The sequence below is a fragment of the Nicotiana sylvestris genome, chromosome 3, assembly GCF_000393655.2.
Source record: "Nicotiana sylvestris chromosome 3, ASM39365v2, whole genome shotgun sequence".
In the NCBI taxonomy this organism is placed as follows: Eukaryota; Viridiplantae; Streptophyta; class Magnoliopsida; order Solanales; family Solanaceae; genus Nicotiana; species Nicotiana sylvestris.
Window position 1 is genome coordinate 36,553,077 of NC_091059.1, and position 27,989 is coordinate 36,581,065.

Below are 27,989 nucleotides of genomic sequence, written 5' to 3' on the forward strand. Positions count from 1 at the left end.
GACTAAAAATGGACTACAAAATTCATAAAAATGGGATAAACCAACCCAAAACTAATTCTTCCTTCTAAAAATTATATACAATTTATTACATGAAAATATAAGACTAATCTTAATTTATTAAAATAGACAGTATTATATTGTGAGACTATTTTGGTATTTTTTTCAAGATTATATAAAAAAATAAAAATCCTAGTAAAATAGTACGACTACAAAACATTAACGAAACTATTTTTCGTAATTTTCATTTTTTGTGATAATATAAAGTAAAAGAGTCAAAACTAGTTGAAATAACTATATTAAACCTAAACTAAATATTTAAATGCTAAAATATGTAAAATCTTGGGGATGGTCAAAAATCACATGTCTACACCTATTTTGTACATAAATAAAAACAACGAATTAGTTAGAGATGGTAGACATACCTCTTGTAGTGAGACCCTTGAAAATCTTAACTTCTAGTTTTCTTCACAAATTTGGGGATTTTAATGGAAATCTTTGGACCTTCAAGATTAATATTTGTTAATATAAGTGTTTAGGAGTAGTAATCAACGCAAATACTCAAAAATATTACCTTGGTTTATGAGAGGAAAGTGCAAGACGAATTCCCCTTGATAGAGCAAGCCCTAGCTCAAAGAAATGAGTTATCCACTCTCTCCCCCCGGCCTTGGGGGTATTTATAAGGCTCCTACGTGCGCGGCCACGCACCTGGGTGTCACAACCCAAATTCTCCCTCCGTGAATTATCGTGACAGCACCTAGTCTGTACGACTAGGTAAGCCAAACATTTGCGGAAATGAATTGAAAAACTTAAAAGTTAACAACTAACAGTAACAGATAATTTAAATAAGCAATAGAGATGTCGCTCAGCATATAGAATAATCACTGTCGAAATGTACACAACTCTCCCAAGACCCGGAACACCGTAAGTCACAATCTTCTAAGATCTGTGTCAACTGTCCTATACATCTGTACTTGAATAAATAAAAGGGAAGCAATATCAAAAGGGATAGAAGGGGACTCTGAGGTCTGCTACGCAGCAAATATACCTTGAAGTCTCCGGAATGCAGTAACTGCGCAACTAAATATGGGGTTGGTAGGAGGTACCTGGATCTGCACACAAAAAATATGTGCAGGAAAGGGCATGAGTGTACCACAACTGTACCTAGTAAGTGCTAAGCCTAACCTCGATTGAGTAGTGACGAGGTCAGGTCAGGGTCCTATTGGTATATATATAATATGAACAAGAAAGAGTGAAATATCACAGTAAAATAAAGACAAAAATTTAACAAGAATGAAATCATAGAAAGGTAACAACTTAGTACACAGAGATAACAATAGGTGATCTCCTAAGATACCATCTCGTAGTCCCAAACGTAAATGTACAGGGGGATCTCCCGGAATACCATTATGTAGTCCCAAAGTAAATATGCAACTCAAACAACGGAAAATAACAGTTACAGCGAGAAAACCTACAATTTAGACTAAGTTCAAGTCAAGGATGATATAATAACAGGCAAAGTAGAATCAGGGCCTAAGAAAACATACCTGAGGTGAGCTGGGAGCGGCTTCAGCTCCAGCTTGGGTGGTTCCTCTACTGATGGCTTTGCTGGAGGTGTAGACCTTTTTCTAACTCAAGGGACTCGAACTAAGGTTCCCTTTTCCAGAATCCTTGGCCTTCAAGTGCCATGACCCACTCAGCTAACCCTTCACCATCCATCTCTTCTAAATTTGTCAGACATACCTCCAATGGATCTTTAGCAGTCAGGGTCACATCATCTTCTTGCAGGATCACATCCACTGCCTCCACTAGAGAGCAATTAGCATATTCACTGGGTCTCCTCACAGATTGTTGAACATTAAATATGACTTCTTCATCGTTCAGTCTCACAATCGATCAGTGCTCTCCTAGTGGCCAAAAATGGCCTACCTAAAATGATAGGTATCTCATCATCTACCTGACAGTTCAAGATAGCAAAGTCTATAGGGAACACGAACTTCCCCACTTTCACCAACACATCATCAAGAATCCCAGTAGGCCTTTTTACCGTGCAGTCAGCTAGCTACAACAGCATCGAAGTCGGTCTAGCTCTGCCAATGCCTAGTTTGGTGTATACAGCCAGAGGCATCAAATTTATGTTGGCTCCCAAATCACATAATGCCTTTGCAAAGGCATAACTCCCAATCGTGCATGGAATAGTGAAGCTACTTGGGTCTGACATCTTTTGAGCCATCAGTTTGGTCACTACTGCACTGCAGGTCTGCATCAGAGTCACTGTGGATAGGTCCTGAAAATCAAACTTCCGTGACATTAGGTCTTTCATCATCTTCGCATAACCTGGCATCTCCCTCAAGGCATCCATCAAAGGAATATTCAACTGAATTTGACGTAGTATCTCCATGAATTTCTTGTATTGATCTTCCTTCTTTTGTTTTACCAGTCTCTGAGGGAATGGTGTAGGTATCACCTTTTGTGCACTGTTTGTTGGCTTCTCTCTGTTGGGGTTCTGTGGCACAAGAGGCACTAGCTGTTCTGCAGCTTGTTCATTTACCTTAGCCTTACCTTTTTCATCTTGACCCTGTTCAACCACCACTTCAGTCAGATTGGATAGTTCATCTACCTCTAGTGGAATTGGAGTGGCTGGCATAGTCTTTTTGCTGGCTTGTGCAGCCTCCTACTCTTTGTCTAAATCTTTCCTATTCCGGAGACTTACTGCCATCAGCTGATTCGGGTTTTGCTCCTTGGGGTTAATATTTGTCTCCGCTGGCAATGTTCCCTGGGGGCGGTTATTTAAAGCCATAGACAACTGCCCCAACTGAGTTTCAATGTTCTTTATAGCTGAATTATGTACAACCAACTTTTCTTGCATCTTACCATTTGTCCCAATGAGTTGCTGGAGCATCCCTCTGATCTATACCATGTTGTTATCTTGCTACTGAGGAGGTGGCTGATATGTCAATTGTTGCTGGTTCTGCTGTGGGTAGCCCTGTTGTCTCTGGTGGTATGGCACCATTTGGCCTTGAACTTGCATGCCCCTAGGTTGAGGCATGTTAAGTCTGTATTGCTGATTTGGTGCCGGTATCCACTGCTGTCCTCCTTGTCTCTGACCCCCAAAGTTGTTAACATAATTCATATCTTCCCTTTCCCCTTGATTTTCACCTTCGTCGCTCCATGAACACACATAAGACTGATTAACATAGGGTGTACACAGTCCTCCATTTGTCGTGTCAACAATATGCACCTGTTTGGTACCCATCTCATCTATTTTCTTTGTCAAAATACTCATCTGAGTCATAAGTGTGGCCATGTTCTCTACATGCGAATTATTTGGGTCAAGAGGAACTGAATGCACTATGGGTGCCAGTGTTGTATCTCTAGTCATCCACCCCGAATTCTGGGACATCTTGTCAAGAAGGACTTTGCACTCGGTGAATGTCTTACTAAAAAATGCACTTCCAGCTGAAGCATCCACATTGGCCTTTAGATTGTCAGCTAACCCCATGTAGAATCTCTGGCCAAGAATCTGGTCTGGAATGCCATAGTGAGGACACTTCACCAGCAACCCTTTAAATCTTTCCCAAGTTTCTTGCAAGGTCTCAGTCAGCTGCTGCTTGTACTGCAATATTTCATCAATTTTCCTTGCAGTTTTGTTGGGCGGGTAGAACTTATTCAGGAACTGCCTTACTAATTCCTCCCAGGTGACAATGGAATTGATTGAGAGCGAATTCAGCAAAGTCTGAGCTTCCCCAGTCACAGAGAACGGGAACAATAATAGCTTGATAGCTTCTGGGGTCACATTTGGCTGCCTTTGAGTCACACAAATTGATAGAAAGTTTTTCAAGTGTTGCTGAGGGTCTTCAATGTGTGACCCGGAGAACAATCCTTTATTCTGTAGCAGATGCGTCATGTTGTTGGTGATCTGGAATATCTTCGCTTGAATTGCGAGCACAGCTATGGCAGTTGCCAAGTTGTCAGTTGTGGGTTGAGCCCAAGCATAAAGTGCAGCTTCTAGCACAAGAGGTGCCACCACTCTGACGTTTGGGTCAGCTGGCTCATCCTTGATGTTTCCGTTGACGTTATCTACGTCACCCATGTCAATTTCAAGCTGGTGTGGTTGTTGTGATTGTTGGATCATCTTGTTGGCACAGTTCAATGCCCTGAATGTTTTCTCGGGGTCTGAAAGTCCTTCAAGCAGTTCTCCAGTCCTCGAAGAATTTCTAGGCATACACATGAATTCCACAAGAGTTCAAACGTTAGAATTTCAATGAAAATTGTTTAACACCTTTGGAAATTGACTTGAACTAATAATTTTAACACTACTTCTAAGTTGTAATAAATAACACCGTTAGATCCCCGGCAACGACGCCAAAATTTGATAATGCCCAACTATGCCTTTTAAAGGACAAAGCGGTCGCTGCAAATATAATCCGGTTTTAAGTCCGGAATCAAATCCTCAGGGAACTAACCTATCTATTACACTCTACGGCAATGTTATTATCAACTCAATCAATCTCTAGATGCAAGATTTTTGATCAATAAAGATTGGGTTTTTGTTTAACTACTTCAACTACTATTAAAAACAACAGTAAGCTAAAAAATAATTCAATGGTAAAAAGTTCTAGGGCAGTGATTTCCCCAGTTGCTAGTTTAGGTCTTGACTCTTCCGCTATAATTTTGTCGTAATACTCTATGAGGATTAAGAGTTATGGGTTATCATAATTATCTCTCGATCAACTACAATAATTTACTAGAGCATTCTCTCGAACTACTCTAGTTGAAAATAGTTATGCAACTCTAAATTATCCCACCAAAGTTTTGTTATCTCTAAACCCACTTTTAAGTTCAAGTAATGAATCTCTTCAATTATCCAAAAGTGGTGTTGTTCAACAGCTATCTAACCTAATATTCTTTCTCAAGCAATATAAGGTAATTAGACACGATTAATCAAGGGCCCATTCAATTAATCACCATACAAAACGTAGTCGAACAATCATATCATAAATCCGGCTCGATTATAACAACTTGAGTCAAAACTTCAACCAACAATTGGTTCCATCAACCCTAGATAAGTATTTAGCTACTCATAACAAAATAAGAGAAAACTACTAAATTGTTCATAATGTAAAATTGCAAGAATTAAAAGGAGATAGAAAAACTCTAATGTTTGGTTGATCTTCTCACTCTTGTTCTTGCCTCCAAAAGTAGTCTAAAATCAGCTTAGCCCAATCTTGGGCGAGTTTATAAAGCGTATAAGGGTTTTACAAAAGTTTCCCCGATTTTACACTTTGGTCCTCAAGCTTTCTAGCAGCGTGAACAGTGCACCGCGGTCGACCGCGGTAAATGCTGACCTTTCTGCCTTACGATGTTAATCTACCTCGGTTCACCACGGTGCCACTGCGGTCGCGGTGGCCTTCTTGCCCAGGCCATTTATGCTTCTTTGTGTTCGGGTACTTCTCGAGTGGGCATTTTTCTTCACATTATCGCCTCTAAAACACTCCATATTGCTTCCTCTCATATAATATTCCCTGCTAAACAAAAGAACACTATTTAGAGCATTTTGTTGGCAATTTATTTATAAAACAACAACAAAGTATGGTCATATTAAGGTGTAAATATCAACTATATAGCCTACTATCAGATACGCTTAACAAAAGTTTTTTTAAGGGTTCGCGTGCATGGTACTGTTTTGTACAGTAGGTTTCAGTATATTACTATAATCTAATGGCTGGGTAGGGTTGTTTGTGGTAGCAGTCGATGGGGGAGGGAGGGAGGAGGCTGTCGCGCCCCCTTTTTCCCTCTTCGCGTCGGGAGATCGGGTTCATGACATTTTGGGTATAGGACAACTCATTCCTTTTGGGAACTGGGTTTGTATTTGAAGAGTCGTTACCTAATGATTTAAGGTGCATTAGGACACCTATAGGGTTCATTTGTAAGTTTGTTTGATAACCAGAGATGGGGTAAGGGCTTGAAATTATCCTAGGGGGAAGGTGTTAGGCACCCCTTAGGATCCACTAGTGAGGTTCTCGGCCAGATAGTTTTGTGAATTTGTGCAATTAGCACATAGACAAGTATAGGCTCAAATAGTAGAGGATTTGAGTTTGAACACATAAGCACTTGAAAACAATTGTTAAAAGGCAAATTTTGAAAAGGAGTTACAATTCTACAAATACTTGAGAATATAAAAGGGATGGGGTCCTAGGTTTATTCATAATATGGATCACATCCATGCGATACCCGATATGACACTCCTCAGAAGATGGGATACACGTGGTATTAGCGCACCGGTCATCATATCTATATCTACCCTTCCCTCTCTATTAAGGTATTAAAGCGCGGATTGGTCTCGACCCCTATTGCATGTTATTACCTGTCTTATTCCTATCAATCCCAGAGGAATTTAGGACTACTATTTCTATAAGAGGGAAGGATTTTAGGTTGACTCTTGGGTTTTAAAGGTAAAAAGGCTAAGGTGACATACAAAACACGTAGGACTGCATATTAGGGGAAACATATAAACAATTAAGAGGCTCATATATACCTCCTCAAATAAAGCACATAAATAGCATGACTTAAGCACATTTAAGGTCAGAATTTAAAGGTACTAAGGCAGAGAGTTTTAATTGTTGAAGCAGACCAATTTATTACATAAATCAGATAAGAAGTCCGAATCAGGCATGCCTGCTGGTTGTAGCAGTTGCTAATTAAACAAAGGAGGATTTAGTTTTATCATTATCACGTAGGGCTTGCCAAAGTGTGTATTGGTGAGGCCCTATGAGCATGATGTCTATTACTGATTAGGAGGCAGTGGAGCAGTGGTTAATTTAAATAGGCGATTTGGATCCTATAGGTATGCTTTCTAAACCGTATTAATAAAAGGAATAGGTTGTTTAAACTGATTCAGAACAGTACGAGTTAAACGGATTTTTAACTAAACTGGTTTAAGATCCTATAGACATGATCTCTATTATCGTTGATTTTAATCCTACAAGCATGGTATCTAAATATTAAAGGCTGATTCTGGTCCTATAGGCATGGTATCTAGTTGAATGTGAAATGAAGCAGGTAGAATTTATAGTGAAATTCCTATAGGCATGACTTCTATAAAAAATACTAATTTTAATCTTATAGACATAGTATCTAATTGATCATGCAGTGAAGTAAGCAGGATTTATTTAATTAAAGCGAAATTCCTATAGTTATGATTTCTATTAAAATACTGATTTTAATCCTATGGGCATGATCTCTATTTGTGTGAAAGTAAAGCATGCAGAACTTGAATTAAAACAGAATAGATCTTATAGACATGTTCTCTATTTGCGTGAAAGTAAAGCATGCAGAACTTGAATTAAAACAGAACAGATCCTATAGGCATGTTCTCTACCCTTCTAATAGATAAAACATGCATAATTACCCATCCCTTTTTCACTAGCCAACCCCAATAGTTGTTACAAATTATCACAGACCAAATACTGAATTACAACAGAAAAGTGTAAAATAAGAAGTTACAACCATAGGAAGCCTGATTCTGACTTCCTCTCTGAGTTATGGAATAAACCACCTCAAATGCCACTTGTTTCAAAGCCTTTCTCAGACCTAGGTGTGTCAAAGTTCCCTAAGGGTCTCAAGGGACCCCGGGGCAGTGCTTACACCCAGGTTGCATAACCAGACAGAGATGAATGCAGTGTGGAAGGGCCAGCCCTTATGTGTCCAAGTTCAGAGGGAGCTCAAGGGTTCCAAGGCAAGGCTCACACAAGAGGGGCAGAACCTAAGTTCTAAGAATACAGAGGAAGTGCAGAACACAGTTGAAAGAGATCTATTTAAAATTGGACTGGGAAATAATGAGGGGTAAGGGTGATTTGAAAACAGTAGTAATAAAACTCAAACTACACAGAATCAGCAGTTACACAAAGGGGTCAGGGGTTTGGGAATACATTGCATAAAGCATATGACCCCCGAAAAGGGTCAGGTTTGGTCATGCACAGCAATAGATAATGCTGGCATGCCCACAAACCAGCCAGAGAATACAAACACATAGAGGGGATGTGGGGTTTAGGTTTCATACACATAGGAGAGCATTAATTTAAAAGGGGGCAGGGAACATATTTTACATGCTAGTAATGTAACTTGATCGCAGAAACATAAGCAAAAGTAGACAAGAGTGAGAGAAGTTGGAACAATTAAAGAAACATGTTATTATTGATGCTTGAAAATTAACTAAGACATACCATTAAAGAAGCAAAGTGCAGAAAGGAAAAGTAAGCAAATCTCCACAGCCTAGCCTTGGCTTTCAGCCGGCTAGACAAAGCAGTAACACAAGTAGTAGTAGAGAAAAGAGAGAAAGTTTTGAGTGTAAGTGTGTGTTCTTGAACTCAAATTGTTCGTGTCTTTGAAAGAAAAGAGGGTGTGTAGTTGTAGTTTTGAAAATGAGTAAAGGAGAGGTAATAAGTAAAGTCTTAATACAAACATGGAAATAATCACAAGTCAGAATCAATTAACACAAGTGATTCCCTTTAATTAGGGAATCACTGTTTAACGGGCATTAGCAGGTTTAATTAAGGAAAGAAATCAGTTTGGGGACAAATTGATTATTGCCATATAAGGGGTAGTAAAATCATGCAGTAAACAATCAAGTTTAAGTACAAAATATGGTTATTTTGGGAAAGGATTCAGCAAGGTAAAACATCACAGTAAAGGGAAAGGAATCAATTAATTTTAAACAGGCGAGTGAAATTAGGGGTCATAAAAGAAAAGCTTTTGCAATCAGTCACAAGACCAAGATCAATCAAGGAAGGAACATGATTCTGCACTTCAGTATATAAATAAAGTGAACAGAAGCATCAGACATGCGAGGCCAAACACATTGGCAAAAGAAACAACATACAATAGTAGTAGAAATAAGCATAGGATTCAGTAGTGAACAAAGTTAGATAGTCAAGGCTCACACGTATAGCTAAAGTGAAGAAGAGAGTCAAAAACAAGTAAAGGTCTCACAGTAACAAGTGAGGAAACCTTTTGAGAAATTAGGGTTTCTACAATAGTCGAGTTAAAAAGATAGTAAAACTCAGAATCAGATAAGTTACATAAAGAAAAGAGAGTCTAAAACAAGGAACTTTTAATCGAGTCAAGTATACATTCAAACAAGCAGTTTCAGACCAAAAGACCTAGGGTTTTCCACAATAAACGAGTTTAAAAGATGGTAAAACTTATAATCAAATAAGTCAACAAGAACGAAGAACTTAATCGAACCAGTACACACTTAAACAAATAGTTCAAAACTCGGATGAGACCAAAAATGAATTAGGGTTTTCAACATGCTGACTCAGATAGAAGAACAACATGAGCAAAACATAGCAAAATCACAAACAACATTAAAATCGGAGAAGAGATCTTTTGAAAAACTTAAAGGAAAACCCTAATGAAGAGTCGTTTTGAAAGAAAAGTTGAAGAACTTTCGAGAAAACACTTAAGACATTCATAGCAAGTACAAATCTAAAGAAAGTTAAAAGGTCTTAAAGATTAGGGTTTCGGAAAACCTAGAAAAGGTGAGAAAGATCTTGAAAGCTTTCGATCTAACCATGAAAGTCAAGGATCTGCCTTGAAAGGCCATGAATGGCTGGAGAAAGGTCATGGATGGCTGGAAAAAGGCCATGAACTGAAGTCAAGCAAGGCCTGGACCATATTCCCTCGAGATCTGGCCATAAAACCACAGAAACAAACACCCAGGAGCCATAGGAGGCTGATACACATCTCCAATGGCCATGAGAGGCCATGGATTAGGCAGGGGTTAAGACGGATTAGGGTGAAATTAGATGGCGGTAGCTAGGGGTCATGAGGGATTGCAGAGAGAGTTAAGAGGTAAGGGATTCAGAGGCAGCGGTTGGTGAAAAATGAAGTAGGGTAAGGTGCCTTTTGGGTTTAATTATGGAAGGGAGGACGGTGGCCGTTGATCTAAATGATCAACGGCTTGGATTAAAGGAGTTAGGTGGGGAATCTGGGTTGGGTCGCTTATATTGGGTTAGGGGTCGGGTTTGAGTTGCAATTGGGATGGGAACAATTTAGGTTGAAATTGAAAGCCAATCTGGCTAGATTTTAAATAGCCATTTTTCCCTATTCATTTTATAAAAAATAGTAAATTAATTTCTAAAAACAAATTAAAAGCACTAAAATGGTTTATAACATATGATTAACAATTTAAAAATATAGGACTTGATTTTATGAATATAAACGCAATTAAATCTTAAAAGATGCTAATATTGCAATTACGTGCAACTTAGCTTAAAAATACTAAATAAATTTGTAAAAATATGAAAAAATTACCTTAGCTATATTTTAGCATAAATATAAAATTCCAACAAATGAATTATCAAAATAATAATTTTGGAAATAATTATTGGATTTTTATGAATAAAAGAGGGAAATAAATTGATTTAAAAACCTTTTAAAAATAATGAAAAAAATAATAAAACACTTGGATATGCTTACATATGCATATATATGCCATTTTAAAGTTATTTTGCTTATTAAAAGTATATAGGAGAAAAAATTGGGTATCAATAGAGGCTGACCTGCCAGAAAAGATGGTTGGGCGTCGGCTGGAACGACCATGGCAGCGCTCAAACGAAAAATCGCTTGAAAATTGCCAATGTGATCGCCAAAGCTTCTCTTGCCAATAACTTTATCATTTGGGATCTCTCTCTCTCTGTATATATATATATATTTCAAATATTTATAGTTTTCTTCAATTTTTATGCAATTTTACATGTTTATAAATATTACTGTAATTATATAACTTTATAAAATATTAAAAATCAAATACCTATGGGGCTTACGCTGCGCGCCTCGGGGCTTACGCCTTGCTGAGGTATATGTAAACCGCCTCGCCTTATGCTCACGCCTTTTAAAACATTGAAGATAATATTGAAGAGAGAGAAGAATATGAAATGAAATATTCTTTTTTGGTGTAAAAAATGGAGTAATGGTTGAAGCAATTTTACTCAATTTTGGAAGAAAAATGGAGGCAGGGTTTGAAGATGACCTTCACTAAGGTTAAAGGCAAAAACAAACAACAACCTAGTGTAATCTCATTAGTGGGGTCGGAAGGATAGTGTATATGCACACCTTACCCCTACTTTGGGTTAGAGAGGCTATTTCCGATACACCTCGACATTCTTCCTTCTAAGAACTTCCCATCTTACTCTTGGAGTAATTCGAACTCACAAACTCTTGGTTGAAAATGGAGGTTGTTAAAGACAAAAAAGAAACAAAAATTGGGAAAATAGAAGCGAAACTTCAGCAAAAAAATATTATAATATGAGAAAGAAAAAAAAGGAACCGTACGCAAAACGCTAAGTTGAAGATCAGTGACATTCTTCTACCAAAAGTTTTATTTTGTGTCTCATGCAACTTACACTAATTGTACGAGACTCTTTTTTGTCTTACAAATTTGTGTACCTCAATCTTACACTTCTGAGTCCACACAGAAATTTGTGTCCACGAAATTGTAAAACAAAAAAATTGCGACACAAAATAAAATTTTCGTTCTTCTGCGATAGCAGGGTATAAAAATCAGATTGGTGCTCGGTAAAAGAAGAAGCCAAAAAGACGCACACCGCAATGGTGGCAACTCCGACTGAGGACATGGGCGGTGATCACACGAGTACGTCGTGGAGCTCCTCAACCAACTGGACCATCTCTCTTGGCTCTCTCCAAACTTGCATCACCTTCGAATCCTCCATTTACTCTGAATCAACTCATATATCTCCTCTTATACTCGACGGACCTTCACCCGATTTTTCCCCCTGCGAAATCAAGTGTAAGTGACTAAAAATCAAAAATCAACATATCGTGCTGTTTATTGATTAAATCAATTGTATATGTTGCAATTACTAATTATGCAATTTAGGTCCGCTGTTTCTCTAGAGCTAGAGACTTACTTGTACGGTAGTGTCGGGATAGAAATCTCCTAATTTGACATACTATTAGAATGAAGTACAAGTATTCATATCAGCGATTCGAACCAGAGACCTAGTCGATCGAGTGATTGTTTGTTTTCTTATTTATGAGAAAAAAGAGATTGCAAATTTTGTGGCAATTTTCATGAAAGTGGAATTGGTGTAAACTCTTTCCTTAGTAATACTAAGGTTTGGTAGAGCTCTTCAACTTTAGCTGTTAGAGAGAATTAGGGAAGGAAAACAATTACATCGAGGAGTTAGGCTTGCTCTAGTGGCAAAGTACCTCTCCTCCACCAATGGTTAGGTTTACCTTATGTGCGGAACCACTGTTGCTCTCCTGGTTGTGCGTAAACAAGAACAACTTAGAGAGGGGAATTTATGCTTTTTAAGTATTCTTCAATAAATCAATCAATCAAATCAAGTATGCCCTCAATCTAAACTAGTTGGGGCATTGGGCTCTACTGTATTGGATGTTTGATTTTCAAAGCATTTCGGATTTAAAGAAGCCATGATGCTGCCAAAGTGTAGGACTGTATAGTAACTTGCTGATTGAAGGATCATAAAATCCTACTACTTAAAAAACCCTCTAATATTTGAAGATGCTATGCATGGCTAAAATCTTCCGGCTTGCTTTAAGAACAAGCATATCTCTTAATTAGATTTTTAATAATTAAGTTGCTACTGCATATCGTGTCTGGAGTCTAGACATAGGTTGTCATGAAATCAGTTGGTTCCGTCGATACCCTTTGTTTCTTTGTTACAAATGTGTGTATGAAAAGGATGCTTTTGTTAATCTGGAATGTTAAAAGAGGCCTTCAAGCTTATCGGTGCAATATCATTGTACCTTATTATTAATCCTCTCAAAAAAGGGTATACCGGTTCACACAGTGTCAGGGAAATGACCGTTAATTCTATGACTCGAACCCGTGACCTATAGGTCACATGGAGACAACTTTACTGTTGCTCCAATGCTCCCTTATTATTATTAATTCTCTACTGGAGAAAATATGAATGCATGTCGTCTCAAAGGTGAATCTGAAGATGCTATCTTGAAGACATTGGTTACATATAGCAATCTACTTTGGGTGCAAAATTTTGGGTTGTATATTGGAAATTCTTAAGGAGGAGCTGACTATAAGTTTTGTTGATCTTGTTTTTGATTTTCAAAGATCAGTTTAATGGTTTATCTTCGCTATGGACTTAATATCTATTGCGATAGATTTTGTTGGTATCGTTTGACGTGTTCTCTAGAGAGTTTAAGATCATCTTAATTGGTTCCATCTTGAATTATATTTTCTCAATAATCCTTTTTATCGAATTTTTGCTTAATGATCAATACTGATATTTACTGCTTGTTAGACCTGTTGTTACTAAGGTTTATAACTGCAGGAAGAAGGATGATAATAAGGCTTAAATGTAACTATTTTATTTATTTAATACTATGTGTATGTATTTCTAGGAGTTACCTAGAAGTTAGGATGGTTATTTTGTATTAGAAAGAGGGGAAGGAAGGCAATTTGATGCAAAATCAAGAAGGTTAAGAATCCAAGAAATTTAAGAATCCATTCAAGATTAGAATTTCTTTTCCATAAAAATTAGGATTTCATATTTCTTGTTTCCTAGTAATTTGATTCTTGTTTTAGTAGGATTATTTTCCTGTGATGATGGGGTTACATCAGGGTTCGGCTCTTAGCCCATTTTTATTTGCAGATGACATAGTGCTAATCGATGAGACGCGCTACGGGGTTAATGATCGGCTGGAGCTGTAGAGGCAGACCTTGGAGTCTAAAAGTTTCAAGTTGAGTAGGACAAAAACTGAATACATGGAGTGCAAATTCAGTGTGGGGACGCAGGAAACAGAAGCGGAGGTGAAGCTTGATACACAAGTCATCCCCAAGAGAGATAGTTTCAAATATCTTGGGTCTGTTATTTAGGGGAACAAGGAGATTGATGAGGATGTTACACATTGTGTTGGAGCGGGGTGGATGAAATGGAGGCTTGCGTCCCGTGTTTTGTGTGATATGAATGTGCCACCAAGACTTATGGGCAAATTCTACAAAGTTTTAGTAAGGTCAATTATGTTGCATAGAGCGGAGTATTGGCTAGTCAAGAGATCTCATGTCTAGAAGATGATAGTAGAGATGAGTATGTTGAGATGAATGTTTGGCTATACCAGGAAAGATCGGATTAGGAATGAAGTTATTAGGGACAATGTGAGTGTGACTCCCGTAGAAGACAAGTTGCGGGAATCGAGGCGAGATGGTTGGGGCATGTGAAGAGGAGAGACATCGATGCCCCAATGAGGAGATGTGAGAGGTTGACCATAACGGGTCAGAGGAGAGGTTGATGGAGGTCTAGGAAGTACTGGGGATAGGTGATTAGGCAGGACATGACACTACTTCAGCTTACCGAGGTCATGGCCCTCGATAAAAAGGTATGGAGGTCGAGAATTAGGTTGTGGGTTGACAGGTAATCGAGAGTCTCTTCTAGTCGTACTGGTTGTATTAGTACTAGTCTTGTATTCTCCTATTTCAAATTTCTTGTTGTTAATGTGGCATTATTGCCGGTAGTTTTCCCACTTCTTTTATAACTTCATATTCGTAGATTTTGTTATTACATGTTGTGCTATTTGTTTCCATTATTTTATTTTCTTGCCATTATTGTTGCTTGTTTATTGTGCCATTTTCATTGTTCTTGAGCCAAGGGTCTATTGGAAACAACCTCTCTTTCTTCATAAGGTAGGGGCAAGGTCTGCGTATATATTACCCTCCCCAGACCCTACGTGTGGGATTTCACTTAGTTTGTTGTTTATTGTTGTTTTAGTAGGATTATATTTATAATTCTAGTCAAACTAGGATTGTTAATTGGTTGTTCATTCCTTCTAGAATTATTTTTTCTATTTTAGTTAGGATAGGTTTTCTTAGCCTTATGCTTATTCTAGTTTAATTAGGATTCCTTTTCCTTTACCTTTATTAATTTTACTCATTGTAAGGCTTATTTAAAGGGTTCAATATGCTGAAAATAAAGGGGAGTGATTAGTTTTTCTAAGCTCTTGCTTCAAAAACATGATTAACTTTTTATTTCATTGTTCTTTCTTTATTCAACGCTTCTTGCAATCTTGCGGGATTGAAGAACGCGTGGGTGAGGTTTCTTTTCATTTTATATTCTTCTAACGTGAGTTTGAAGAACGCTTTCGCTAATTTTGTGAAAAACTTTAGCGGGGTGCTGTTGTTTTTCTCTGTTCTTGGTGCTCGAGAGGTGCAAAACCTTGAAAGTACATCACAATTTATTCTGTAGGGGTTTTCGTGGTTGAATTTGGAGGATAAGGTTCCTCGAAATACTTTGGTATGCGATGAAGAGCGTACTTAGTATTGAAATCGAGTTGGCAGAAAGTACCGAAAGTCGGCCGCCCGCCCTATCATCCCGTGTCTCAACCAACTTTTTTCTTGTCGGAAAATCTCTCTTTTGGCTTATCGGCTGAATTATTGTTCTCAGTGTTGTTTGTCTATTTGTAAACCTTGTTTAATTTGTTGGTGGAAATAAATAACAGTTGACGTGTGTTGGTATATTGTGTTGTGTTTGAAATTAACAGATCTGGGTTACCAGAGTTTCTAGAATCCTAACAGATTTGATATTAGAGTCTTCGTGGTCTCAACCAGAATGGAGGGGAGGATTGATGGGTTGGAGAAGATAATAGAGGAAGTACAAGAGGAGATTACTCTGTACGGGACTGCTTGTGGCAGTTTTGTGACTGGATGCAGAAAAAAGGCGAACATGATGCTAAAATCCTTCGACATTATGAAAGGAAAATCGATGGAGGAAGATCCAATTAAACACGTAGATGTGATGGCAGAGATCAGTGGCAATCAGAGAGTTGGTGGACAACGAGAAGTTCAGCATATCGGGGCCATGAGCATATTGTTGGATACGCAAATGTTGATTTGGCGGGGTCACCTTCTAATAGACGCTTCACATCTGGATTTTGTGTTTTAGTAGGACGTAATTTGGTCTCTTGGAAAAGTAAGAAACAGAGTGTAGTTGCTCAATCTACCATAGAAGCAGAATATCGAGCCATGGCTATGGCCTAAGTTGCTCGGACTCGGGTGTAGATATCCGATACAAGGACGGATTAGAGTATCGGATTCGGCAAAATCTAAACTTTAAGATTCGGGGGTGCATATCCGGATATGGATACTGGTGCAGAGATTCGGTTAATAAAAAATAGAGCTATAAAAATATTATAAATTTTGAGAGATATTCTGTGAAAAACTTATATGAATATTGTAGAATTCAATCTTTCATTCTCCTAGATGGACATTATTCTTTCATTCTCTTAAATATGTTTTATTTTAGATTTTGAGAAGTCAAAATCTCAATTTTTCTCCCAAATTTGTCGATGGACTCTGATCAAAGTGTCCGTAGTCAGTTGACCGACTTCGGGACATATCCCGCTCCCGTCCCCATCTCGTATCCAGACGGGGACGGCACCAAAATCAAAAAGTCCGCGCAACTTAGGCTATGACAACATGTGAGCTAGTTTGGATCAAACAGTTGCTCAAAGAGTTAAAATTTGGAGAAATTAGTTAGATGAAACTTATGTGTGATAATCAAGCTGCTCTTCATATTGCATCAAATCCAGTGTTCCATGAGAGGACTAAACACATTGAGATTGATTGTCACTTTATCATAGAGAAGATTCTCTCAGGATTAATTTTACAAGATTTTTGAAGTCAAATGATCAACTTGCAGATGTTTTCATCAAATTCCTCAGTGGTCCTCGTATTAGTTATGTAACACGCTCGGTACATTTAATTTATACGCACCAGCTTGAGAGGGAATGTTAGAGTTAGTTCATGTAAATAGTCATAGTCCCACATGGAATATGTGTAATGTATGTATTGTGTAATAAAACAACAACAATAACCCAGTAAAATCCCACCAAGTAGGCTCTGGGGAGGGTAGAGTGTAATGCATACATTATCCCTACTCCGAAGGAGTAGAGAGGTCGGAGTAGAGAGGCTGTTTCCGGGAGATACTCAGCTCAAAAGGAGAACAGAGACAATGGATCCTTACCACCAACAACAATATGTATTATAGTTTAAACACATCAATAATATAATTTTTCGGTGTATTATTTCTCATAGTTGTCAATCTAAAAGAAAAATCATTTTAGACAACAACAACTGGAGTAATTGGGACATATTATCTCCGCAAGTGGAGTTTGAGTGGATCCAACCAAAATAACAAGCGTGGTTAATTGGCCAATTCTCAAAGACATTAAATGTGAAAATGTTGGTTTATGTTTAGTTAACAATGACATGCTGAAAATGTTGGTTTATGTTTAGTCAACAATGACATGCCAATTGGAAGAGTTGGTGGAAAGAGTTGGTGTGGATGCTAGGAGGAAGCTTCCTCCTTTGATGTCACCCATGACATCAAGAGGAGGTAGTTTGATGTCACCAATGACATCAAGAGGAGGTCTTTACCTCTATAAATAGATGCACTCCTTCACTTGTAGAAATCATCCCAAAATAATACAATACATTGTAGTGAGTAGAGAGTTAAGAGAGAAATTCTCTTAAGTGTAATTGGGAAATCTCCCCTTCCTTTGTTAATATTAAAAGGGCAATTGTTCTCTGGTGGACGTAGGATTATTTTGATCCGAACCACGTTAAATCTTGTGTTCTTTCTTTTACGTTTCCGCTAACAATTGGTATCAGAGCGACAAGATTCTTTAACGATCCAAGGAGAAAGAACAAACAAATATGAGTTCCATGAAGTTTGAAATTGATAGATTCAATGGACGCAATAACTTCAATATCTGGAAGATCCAGATGATGGCGTTACTGCGGAGGGAAGGTTCAATCCATGCTATTGACGGAAAGTATCCTACGGATATATCAGCTCTCGACAAGGAGAAGATTGAAGGGGATGCATTGAGTGCAATCCAACTATCCCTTGCACCTAACGTGCTTTGTGAAGCGAGTACGGGTACCGAAGAGACGACCAAACAGTTGTGGGAAAAGCTAGAAGGGCTATACCAAGACCGATCAGTGACAACAAGAATGTTGTTACAACGGCGTCTTCACACATTTAAGATGGGGTCAGGTACTTCGTTACAAGATCATTTAGATGCGTTTAATAAACTTGTCATGGACTTACAGATTGCAGGAATTAAAAGGGAGGAGGAGACGCTTGCATGTGCTTTGCTATTTTCATTGACTTCAGGATATCGTGATATTGAGAATTCAATGATGTATAGCAAGGAGCCTATCAAGCTTGAGCAAGTGCGGCAGGCACTTAACTCTAGTGATGTGCGGAGGCACATTGAAGGAGATAGAGATGACCAGGCAAGTGGCCTCTTTGTAAGAGGCCGGACTAGCCAACAGGGAAAGACCAAATCAAAGCACAGATCAAAGTCTCGTGTGAACAAGAAGAATACAGAGTGTTGGGGTTGTGGCAAGAAGGGGCACTTTGAACGAGATTGCCCAATGTCAAAGTCCAAGGAAAAGGCGAGTGCATCTACAGTTGAACAGGTACATAATTTTGATAATGATTATGTACTAACAACATCGTGTAATAATAATAGTAGTTATGAAAACAAATGGGTGTTAGACTCTGCTTGTACTCTGCATATGACGTTCCGAAAAGACTGGTTTAGCAGCTACGAGAAAAGTGGAGGAACCGTAGTAATGGGCAATAATGCAACTTGTGCAATAGTTGGCATTGGCTCAGTTCGGGTTCGCTGCCATGATGGAATCGTGAGGACTATTACACAAGTCCGTCATGTTCCTGATCTGAAGAAGAATTTGATCTCCTTGGGTACTCTGGATGAACAAGGCTACAGGTACATGAGCGAAGCAGGAACTATGAAGGTGACTAAAGGTTCTTTAGTCATGCTGAAAGGCAAGCTGGAGAACGGCCTTTACACATTGGCCGGAAGCACCATTGTTGGCTCTGCAAATGCATCTACAGTGCAGTTATCTAATGATGACAAGGCAAGACTATGGCACATGAGACTGGGTCATATGAGCGCACGTGGACTGGAGATGTTGAGCAATCGTAAACTTTTGGAAGGTGAGAAGATCAGCACGCTTGACTTCTGTGAGCACTGCGTTCTAGGGAAGCAGAAGAAGGTCAGCTTCAGCACTGGCAAACACAAGACAAGAGGAGTGCTAGACTACATCCATTCAGATTTATGGGGTCCTTCTAAACTTCCATCGAAGGGCGGAAAGAGGTATCTTCTCATTTTTATTGATGATTTCTCACGAAAGGTTTGGGTGTATTTTTTGAAGGCAAAAAGTGATGCTTTTGAAGCATTTAAAGAGTGGAAGATTTTGGTTGAAAATCAAATGGAGCGGAAAATCAAGTATCTTCGCACAGACAATGGCTTGGAGTTTTGCAATGAAGAGTTTAATGAATTCTGCAAGGTTCATGGGATCTCAAGACATAGGACTGTCAGGCATACCCCACAGCAGAATGGAGTTGCCGAGAGAATGAACAGAACTCTTCTTGAAAAGGCTCGTTGTATGCTCCTACAAGCCAAAATGTCCAAAGTATTTTGGGCTGAAGCAGTTCACACTGCTGCTCATATTGTCAATCGATCTCCAGCATCGGCAATTGACTTTAAGACTCCGAATGAGGTATGGTCAGGTGAACCCTCTAACTATTCATACTTACGAGTATTTGGGTGTCCAGCTTATTATCACGTTAATGAAGGAAAGCTTGAACCAAGGGCTAAGAAGGCCATATTCGTAGGGTATGTGGATGGAGTAAAAGGGTACAAACTTTGGTGTTTGTCTTTACTCAAATTTATAGTTAGTAGAGATGTCACCTTCGATGAATCCTCTATACTTGATCCCCGTAAAGTTTCCGTGGAGTTTTCAGGAAACAAGAACAACGAGCAGGTGGAGCTTCCGGTGGAGCTTGCCAAGGAAAAGGATCAAGAGACTCAGGTTAAAGATGAGTCAGAAGATGTAGGCGTTGAAGAACTTGCTGTCAATGAACCATACACAATTGCGAAGGGGAGGGAGAAGAGGCAGACACGAGAACCGGAACGCCTTATAAATCAAGCAAACTTGATTGCATATGCGTTCGTAGCTGCACAAGAAGAGATTAAAGATCTGGAGCCCTCCTCGTATATTGAAGCAACTTCTTGCAAGGATGCCGCACAATGGCGGTTAGCCATGACTGAAGAGATGGAGTCTCTTCACAAGAATCAGACATGGGTCTTAGTGAAAAGACAAAAGGGGAAGAGGACAGTTGGATGCAAGTGGGTCTACCGAAAGAAAGAGGGAATTCCTGAAGTGGAAGATGCTAGGTTCAAGGCGAGATTGGTTGCAAAAGGTTTCAGCCAAAAGGAGGGAATTGACTACAATGAGATTTTCTCTCCGGTCGTGAAGCATAGCTCAATTCGCGTGCTACTAGCATTGGTTGCACAATTTGACTTGGAGCTTCAACAGCTTGATGTCAAAACTGCTTTCTTACACGGTGATCTAGAAGAGACAATCTATATGGATCAACCTGAAGGTTTCCTAGCTGAGGGAAAAGAAGATCACGTATGCCAACTAAAGAAGTCTTTGTATGGTTTGAAGCAATCCCCTAGACAGTGGTACAAGAGGTTTGATGCATTCATGACTACACATGAATTCTCAAGGAGTGCATTTGATAGTTGTGTGTATCACAAGAAGATGTCTGGTAACTCAATGATTTATTTACTGTTGTATGTTGATGATATGCTTATTGCTGCTAACAACATTACAGAGATAAATGCTTTGAAGAAACTATTGAGTAAGGAATTTGACATGAAGGATTTAGGAGCTGCAAAGAAAATCCTTGGTATGGAGATTTCAAGAGAAGACGATGTTGTACATCTTTCTCAGAAGAGGTATATTGAAAGGGTTCTCGAGAGATTCAATATGCAAACGTGCAAGCCTGTAAGTACACCATTAGCTCCTCATTTTAAACTTTCAGAGTCACAAATGCCTCAGTCCGAGGATGAGGTGGAGCATATGTCAAAGATTCCTTATGCCAGTGCAGTTGGTAGTATTATGTATGCTATGGTATGCACACGTCCAGATATTGCTCAATCTGTAAGTGTGGTAAGTAGATACATGTCCAACCCAGGAAAGAGGCATTGGGAAGCTGTCAAGTGGATATTGAGATATCTCAAAGGAGCTTCTGGTGTTGGTCTTACCTTTCGAAAAAGTGGTACAGGTATTTCAATTCTCGGTTATGTGGATTCTGACTATGCAGGAGATCTTGACAGAAGAAGGTCCACAACTGGATACATCTTTACCCTCGTTGGCAGTGCCGTCAGTTGGAAGTCGACTTTGCAGTCGATTGTCGCTTTGTCTACGACAAAAGCAGAATACATGGCAGCAGCGGAGGCGGTAAAGGAAGCTATCTGGTTGAAAAGTTTAGTAGCGGAATTGAGTTTGGTTCAGCTGGAATCAACTCTTAGATGTGATAGTCAGAGTGCTATTCATCTAATGAAAAATCAGAGATTTCATGAGCGCACTAAACACATTGATGTCAGATTTCATTTTATTCGAGATGTTATTGATGAGGGAACTATCAAGGTCGTGAAGGTTATCACAGACGATAATGCTGCAGACATGTTGACCAAGATAGTCCCGCTCGCTAAGTTTGCACACTGCAAGGACTTGGCGGGGGTGTGCATCAACTGATGCAACTCCGAAGAGAACAGTTGCTAGGTGGAGGTGGTATGTTCAACAATGGTTTGATTCTTCTTGTTTCTTACAACGGGGTTGCCCAGTAAGCTTAGAAGTTTTGGCCAGAGTTGTTCACACGCTCGAAACGCAAACCAAGGTGGAGATTGAAAATGTTGGTTTATGTTTAGTTAACAATGGCATGCTGAAAATGTTGGTTTATGTTTAGTCAACAATGGCATGCCAATTGGAAGAGTTGGTGGAAAGAGTTGGTGTGGATGCTAGGAGGAAGCTTCCTCCTTTGATGTCACCCATGACATCAAGAGGAGGTAGTTTGATGTCACCAATGACATCAAGAGGAGGTCTTTACCTCTATAAATAGATGCACTCCTTCACTTGTAGAAATCATCCCAAAATAATACAATACATTGTAGTGAGTAGAGAGTTAAGAGAGAAATTCTCTTAAGTGTAATTGGGAAATCTCCCCTTCCTTTGTTAATATTAAAAGGGCAATTGTTCTCTGGTGGACGTAGGATTATTTTGATCCGAACCACGTTAAATCTTGTGTTCTTTCTTTTACGTTTCCGCTAACAAAATGTTTGGGGGGATTTTTGGGGCTCACGGGTTACGACAAGAAGTTTGTTCGTGACTACGGGAAAAAAGCCAGGCCACTTACACAATTGCTCAAGAAAGATTCTTTTCGTTGGAATGAAGAAGCTCAGTTAGCTTTGATTGTCTTAAGGAGGCTATGGTCACTTTGCTGGTTTTGACACTTTCGAATTTCAACAAAGTGTTTGTGGTTGAGACAGATGCCTCAGGATTAGGCGTTGGAGCTGTCCTAATGCAAGAAGGACGTCCCATCGCTTTTTCTTAGCCAAGGACTTTGTGTTCGAACTCAAAGGTAATCTAACCCATGCTTAAGTTCAAATGAAACTTTATGCTGATGCTAAGCGTCGTGATGTTGTGTTTCAACCTGGTGATTTGGTTTATCTTCACTTGCAACATTTCAAGCTTCGCTCACTTGCTAAAAATGTTAATGAGAAGTTAAGCCCTCGTTACCGTGGGCCATATATTGTCTCGAGTAAAATTGGTGAAGTTGCTTATCGCCTTGATTTACCCCCTCATTCACGGGTGCATCTTGTATTTCACGTTTCTTGGCTAAAGCGTGCTGTGAGGGATTCTGCTCTTCAGCAACTCCTTCCTTTCTTATCTGAAGAACTTGAAATGCAAGTGCAACTTGAAAGTGTGGTAGATTGTCGGACACTCTTGAATGGCTCCCAGGAGGTTTTGATTAAGTGGAAGGACTTAGCTGACATTTAGAACACTTGGGAATCCTATGAAGTTGTTGATGCTTAGTTTCCTCATTTTCACCTCGAGGACAAGGTGAAACTCGTTGGGGCGGATATTGTTAGATCTACCTTACTAAGGTCTGTAACCGCAGCAAGAAGGGTGACAATAAGGCTTAAATGTAATTCTTTTATTTATTTAATACTATGTGTATGTATTTCTAGCAGTTACCTAGAAGTTAAGATGGTTATTTTGTATTATTTTTATTAGAAAGAGGGGAAGGGAGGCAGTTTATTCTGTAGGGTTTTGTGTGATTAAGAGCCCGTTTGGCTTAGCTAATGTGGAGTAGCTGATAAGCATTAGGTGCTGAAAAAGCACTTAAAAAGTTGATTTAAAAAATAAGCAGTTACGTGTTTGGATAAACGTGCTGAAATTAATAATAAGCAGCTGAAGAACTAAGTGTACAAAGAGTTTTGTTTTAAAAAGAAGTATTTTAGGAATGGAATAGTAAATATTTTGGTCAAACCTAAAGTGCTTATAAGCTGAAATTTGATAAGTTGGGGGAGACCAACTTATGACTTTTGGCTTATAAGCACTTAACTTATAAGCACTTTTAATTTTACCAAACGCGTAGATAAGCCAAAAAGTGCTTATAAGACAGTTTGACCAGCTTATAAGCTTAGCCAAACACCCTCTAAATCTGGAAGATAAGGTTCCTCGAAATACCTTCTTGTTGGGTGAATTATTGTTCTCGGTTGTTGTTTGTCTATTTGTAAACCTTGTTTAATTTGTTGGTGGAAATAATTAACAGTTGATGTGTGTTGCTATATTTTATTGTGTTTGGAAATTAACATATCAAGGTTAGGAAAGTTTCTAGGTTTCCTAACACAGCCCTTGTAGTCATCTTGATTGGGTTTTGAGCCCATTCCCAGAGATTGTCGGCTCACTTAATGTATCATAGGCTAAGTAGCTATAGCGCTATGAGTTCACTCGTTTCGTATTTTTGGAATATATGGTGTTTGTTGTGATTTCATTTAAGTGTTTTGGATTCTAATTTAACCTATATAACAAGGATGCTGATTTTAATGTGATGCACTAGCTATCCAAGATTTTTGCTTATGGGTATTCAGAGTTTGATATGTTTTTGAGGTTTACTTGGGGAAATGGAGTTCTTTTTTGGTCTTCTCCTCTCTCCTTAACCGGAATGATTGAAGTTTATGCCTGTACTAGTTTGCATAGTCTTTAGAGAGAGGTGGCAGCCCAAAGAATTAAGTAAACTTTTTTCTTGGCTGTTATATTCTGATGCTATCGATTTCTGTGTCTGCAGTATGCTTTATGCAAAAGCATGAAATAAGGCAGGTCTATGTTCGGAGTACTGCTCGTGTTTATGAGATATACTATGCACCTACTCTGCAGAGCGACGATGAGTATCTATGTACCGTCCGCTGTAACATAGCTGAAAGAGATGGAGAATTTCTCCAAGCTAGTGGGATTGACATAGTTACCCAGCAATATTTGAAGGATTTTGTAGGAAAACCTACAGAAGGTAGAGTCCTAGCTGAAGCCAAACTTTGCACCAACGACGATGACTGGGTCGACGTTAAGGTCCCTGATTCTCCTTTCATTGGGAACGTGGTAAGCAGCATGCAAAAGCACACAACAGGGAATGAACGGAGAAGTATTGAGGTACCACTATTGGATGACTTATGCAGACTTGCTGTTTAGTATAAACAAAAATAAAGAAAATGGTTTGAAGGGTTAAAGAGAACTAGAGGAAAATGAATTCTTTTGGAGATATTGAGTGTAATAACATCAACTCTATTGAATTTTTAGGCACCTGACATAGATGATTCTGTCCTATAGCGTTTCTTGTAATATTAATAGCAAAAATTTACGGAGTCTCGTTTCTTTTATTCAACTGCTTTATTATGGAGAAAACAGCCAATTTGAATTACAAGATTGTAATATTTTCTCTGACTGCAGATCTTATGTTGCAGGATTTGTACGAGGCCACAGCACAAATTAGTGATGCAGATCCCTGCATGTCACTGACAATTCGCTTTTTATCTCTTCAGAATAAAGGTTCTGTATGCATTGACGAAATTTACATATGCGGTGACCCTATTGACTCTAATGAGGTTGACACCCCAGCAGTTCTTATGGAAAACCAAGCTAGTTCTTTCATGGCCATGCTTGTTCCTACCCTTCTGCAACTATCTAAATCAGGTACAAGCCATAAGCAGGACAAAGATGTTATTGATAGTCAAAGAAAGGAAAATGAAGTGAGAATTGCAGCAAGGATATCTGATTTTGCTGATGCCAGGAAAGAAAATGACCAGAAAAAGAAGATGAGTGCTGATCATATAGTGCAGTTGGACGTCACGGACAAGCCTATAGACGAACAACCTAATTCACAGCCTCTGACACACCAGAACTTAAGCAGAGAGAACCACAATATCTCCACCATGAAGAATGATGCATCACAAGCTCGTGTTGAAAGAGCCATTGAACAACTTCTTGAGCGAGTGAGCAGAATTGAAAATATTTGCTTGAAATTTGAAGAAAACATGGTTAGTCCAATGAACAGCATGGAAATGAGACTTCAACGGCTGGAGCAGCAAGTAGAAGCTCTAGCAAAAAACTCCCGTTATTCTGAAGTCACGTCCTGCACAAGAATAACAGCCCCTTCATTTACCTGCAGTGATTCCAATTCTAGCTCTTCGTATAATGGTGGAAGTGAATATCGGCCTTGTGGGGCATCAGAACTGGAGAAGAAGGATCTCCCTTGCGATAAGTTGTCCGACCCTTCTGATGACCTGCCTGTTTCTTCAAATCCTTCGCATATTCTTCCAAATCTTGTGATTGTTGCCCCTGAGTTTTCATGCGGAGAGGATGAAGAAGAAAATGATAGTGTTGAATCAGCAAAGGTTTCTTCTCAAGAGATGCAGAAGCAAGTTTTGTCTATTGATGATGCTTTAGCTGCAGCACTTTCTGGATTTCTGTCCACATCCCATGTTCTTCTACCAGATAATGGGACTTCGGAAGTTATTGCTTCTGGATCTGCTAGTGAGGTAGTAAATGAGAAGAATGAGTTTTCACAATCTGCTCACAGTGATTCAGTTATCGCTCATGACTGTACCTTGGAGGGAAATGACAATGACAGACCTTCAAAGTATACTCAAATTCTAGCAGTTGCAGCTCCTGACTTCACCGAGGAGGAGTACGAATTTGAGAATGCAAATTTCATCATAGCTTCTTCTGCAGCAGCTCCTGAACTTGCAAGTGAAGAAAATGGAAATATTGAAATAGCTTCTCCAAGCACTGGAAGTCAGGACCCTGGAGGCTTCCTTGATCTTAATAAAAGCAAGAGCATGCGTAATGCAAGTTCAACTGTTGCTTCTGAGCCATATGCAGAGCAGGAGAAATTTCTCCATGAAAATGTGCACCTTAAAGAAACTTCTGGAATAATTGGTTCAAAAGATCATCTTTATGCACAAGAAAGTGTCTGCAGATCGCAGGATCCCACTGCTTGTCCTTCAGATCAAGACGATGAGGTTGCAGAGACTAAAGTAAGAGATTCTACCAGTGAGCCACAGATGAATTCTTGTAATCTAGAAAATGCTGCTGAATCTGAAGAACATGATGCTTCAAAAGGTTACCACATGGTCGCTATGCAAAATGTTTGTGAATATTCAAGGCCTTCTGCTCTGGATTTTGACATCCCTATCTTAGATGTGAAGTTTGCAGCCAATGAAGATGGTGATACCAAGTTCTCACTAGAAGTTCTTTTAGCTGACATGGCTAATGTTTATGTTGAAGCTCCTTCTCTTGATGAAAACGCTGATAATGCTGTCACTTGTGAGGGAAGTATATCCACTTTTATGGATGATGAAGAGCCGCTGAAGTCTTCTACAGGCGATAGCAACCCACTGGTGGATTTTGGATTTCATGCTGCAGATGCATTCAGTAATTTGGATGGTAATCCACCAAGTATATCCAGAAACCAGGATGTGTTTATGAGTCTCATCTGAGACCTACTTTTAGAAGTGTGTATACGTAAATGGAACTGGTTCGTGTCTGATTTTTCTCTCATTAGTTGTGGTATTCTATATGATCAAGGAACAAACGTTTGTTCTTTTGTTCCATCCAGTCGTTTCCCCAATTCCTGACCGTTCCTGTGTCTCATTCCTGCCTATGCCTGTCAACTGGTCTGGGCCGACCAGGCTATCAAGGGATAGCCCATTGTTTTCCGAAATATGGTTAAGCTAAGCGGCAATCTAAAAATAAGTAACTTGGCAGTCTTAGGACAATGTCATTTAGATTGGGTAATAGCATTAAGTTTAAATTCAAAGATAAAGTTTTTTTAAAAAGATAATAAATTACATTTATTCCTAACCTATTTTATTGCCTGCCACATGGAAATTTAGAGTAGTTTGTAATGTGGTTAAGCCATGTGGCAATCTAAAAATAAGCTACTTGGCAATCTTAGGACAATGTCATCTTGATTAGGTAATGACATTAAATTTAAATTCAAAGATAATGTTTTTTAAATAAGGAATACAAACAACATTTATTCCTAGCCTATTCTATCGCCCACCGCATGGAATTTCTTTTATTTTTTTTTTTTGGTGAGATTTCTTTCTAAAATTAGACAGCAAAACTGTAAAATTGTGTTTCGGCCAAACTCAATAAAAGAAAAGTTTAAAAATGATAAGCTTTTCAATGTTGGAGTTTCCTTAAACAATATTTTGTAAAATTTGAAAAAATATTTTTCAATTTCTTGAAACAAACGCCATCAAGAGTGATTAAATTTTTATTTTTACCGTAATAAACTTTTAATAATATCATATTTTCGTTAAATGTATAACGATTCTGAAAAATAAAGTTTTACAAATAAATGTTATTACTTTTTAATTTTTAATTTAAACACCAAAATTTTCCATGAATAATCTACACAATTTTTCTAAAAGAAATTAAAACCGTGTGGTTATAGTAAATGAAGTGATAAAATAAGTGTAAATCGAATTTGTCCAAATAATATCTTCAACATAATTTGTATGGCGTTTAAAAATATTATATATTG

General features: G+C 38.7%; 2 protein-coding genes across 3 annotated transcripts; one reads left to right on the plus strand and one right to left on the minus strand.

Annotated features, from left to right (window-relative positions):
• Positions 1-1,644: 1,644 nt before the first annotated feature.
• On the minus strand, positions 1,645-2,899 carry LOC138887245 (uncharacterized). Its single transcript, XM_070168969.1, has 4 exons — positions 2,711-2,899; positions 2,114-2,575; positions 1,888-1,954; positions 1,645-1,805 (listed from the first exon to the last, which is right to left on the minus strand). The coding sequence occupies exons 1-4, from the start codon at positions 2,897-2,899 to the stop codon at positions 1,645-1,647; spliced, it is 879 nt and encodes a 292-aa protein (XP_070025070.1).
• Positions 2,900-11,549: 8,650 nt separating this feature from the next.
• LOC104214578 (uncharacterized) lies at positions 11,550-27,068 on the plus strand. Of its 2 annotated transcripts, XM_070170730.1 has the most exons (4): positions 11,550-11,809; positions 13,659-14,417; positions 24,234-24,592; positions 24,904-27,068. In XM_070170730.1, exons 3-4 carry the CDS (start codon positions 24,242-24,244, stop codon positions 26,935-26,937), a joined length of 2,385 nt encoding a protein of 794 aa, XP_070026831.1. In that variant the 5' UTR covers positions 11,550-11,809; positions 13,659-14,417; positions 24,234-24,241; the 3' UTR covers positions 26,938-27,068. The 2 variants fall into 2 exon arrangements, with proteins under 2 accessions (XP_070026831.1, XP_070026830.1); XM_070170729.1 differs by lacking the exon at positions 13,659-14,417 and having other exon boundaries at positions 11,557-11,809.
• The last annotated feature ends 921 nt before the right edge of the window (positions 27,069-27,989 follow it).

Bases quoted from the DNA above. Each gene is read 5' to 3' on its own strand.
- LOC138887245 (XM_070168969.1), bottom strand. From the start codon at position 2,899: ATGCTCCAGCAACTCATTGGGACAAATGGTAAGATGCAAGAAAAGTTG. The intron at 1,955-2,113 runs GTATACACCAAA...TTGAACTGTCAG, and splicing joins TAAATTTGATGCCTCTGGCT to GTAGATGATGAGATACCTAT. The intron at 1,806-1,887 runs GTGAGACTGAAC...ATTGCTCTCTAG, and splicing joins TAGGAGAGCACTGATCGATT to TGGAGGCAGTGGATGTGATC.
- LOC104214578 (XM_070170729.1), top strand. From the start codon at position 11,611: ATGGTGGCAACTCCGACTGAGGACATGGGCGGTGATCACACGAGTACG. The intron at 11,810-24,233 runs GTAAGTGACTAA...CTGTGTCTGCAG, and splicing joins TTCCCCCTGCGAAATCAAGT to TATGCTTTATGCAAAAGCAT. The intron at 24,593-24,903 runs GTACCACTATTG...CTTATGTTGCAG, and splicing joins ATGAACGGAGAAGTATTGAG to GATTTGTACGAGGCCACAGC.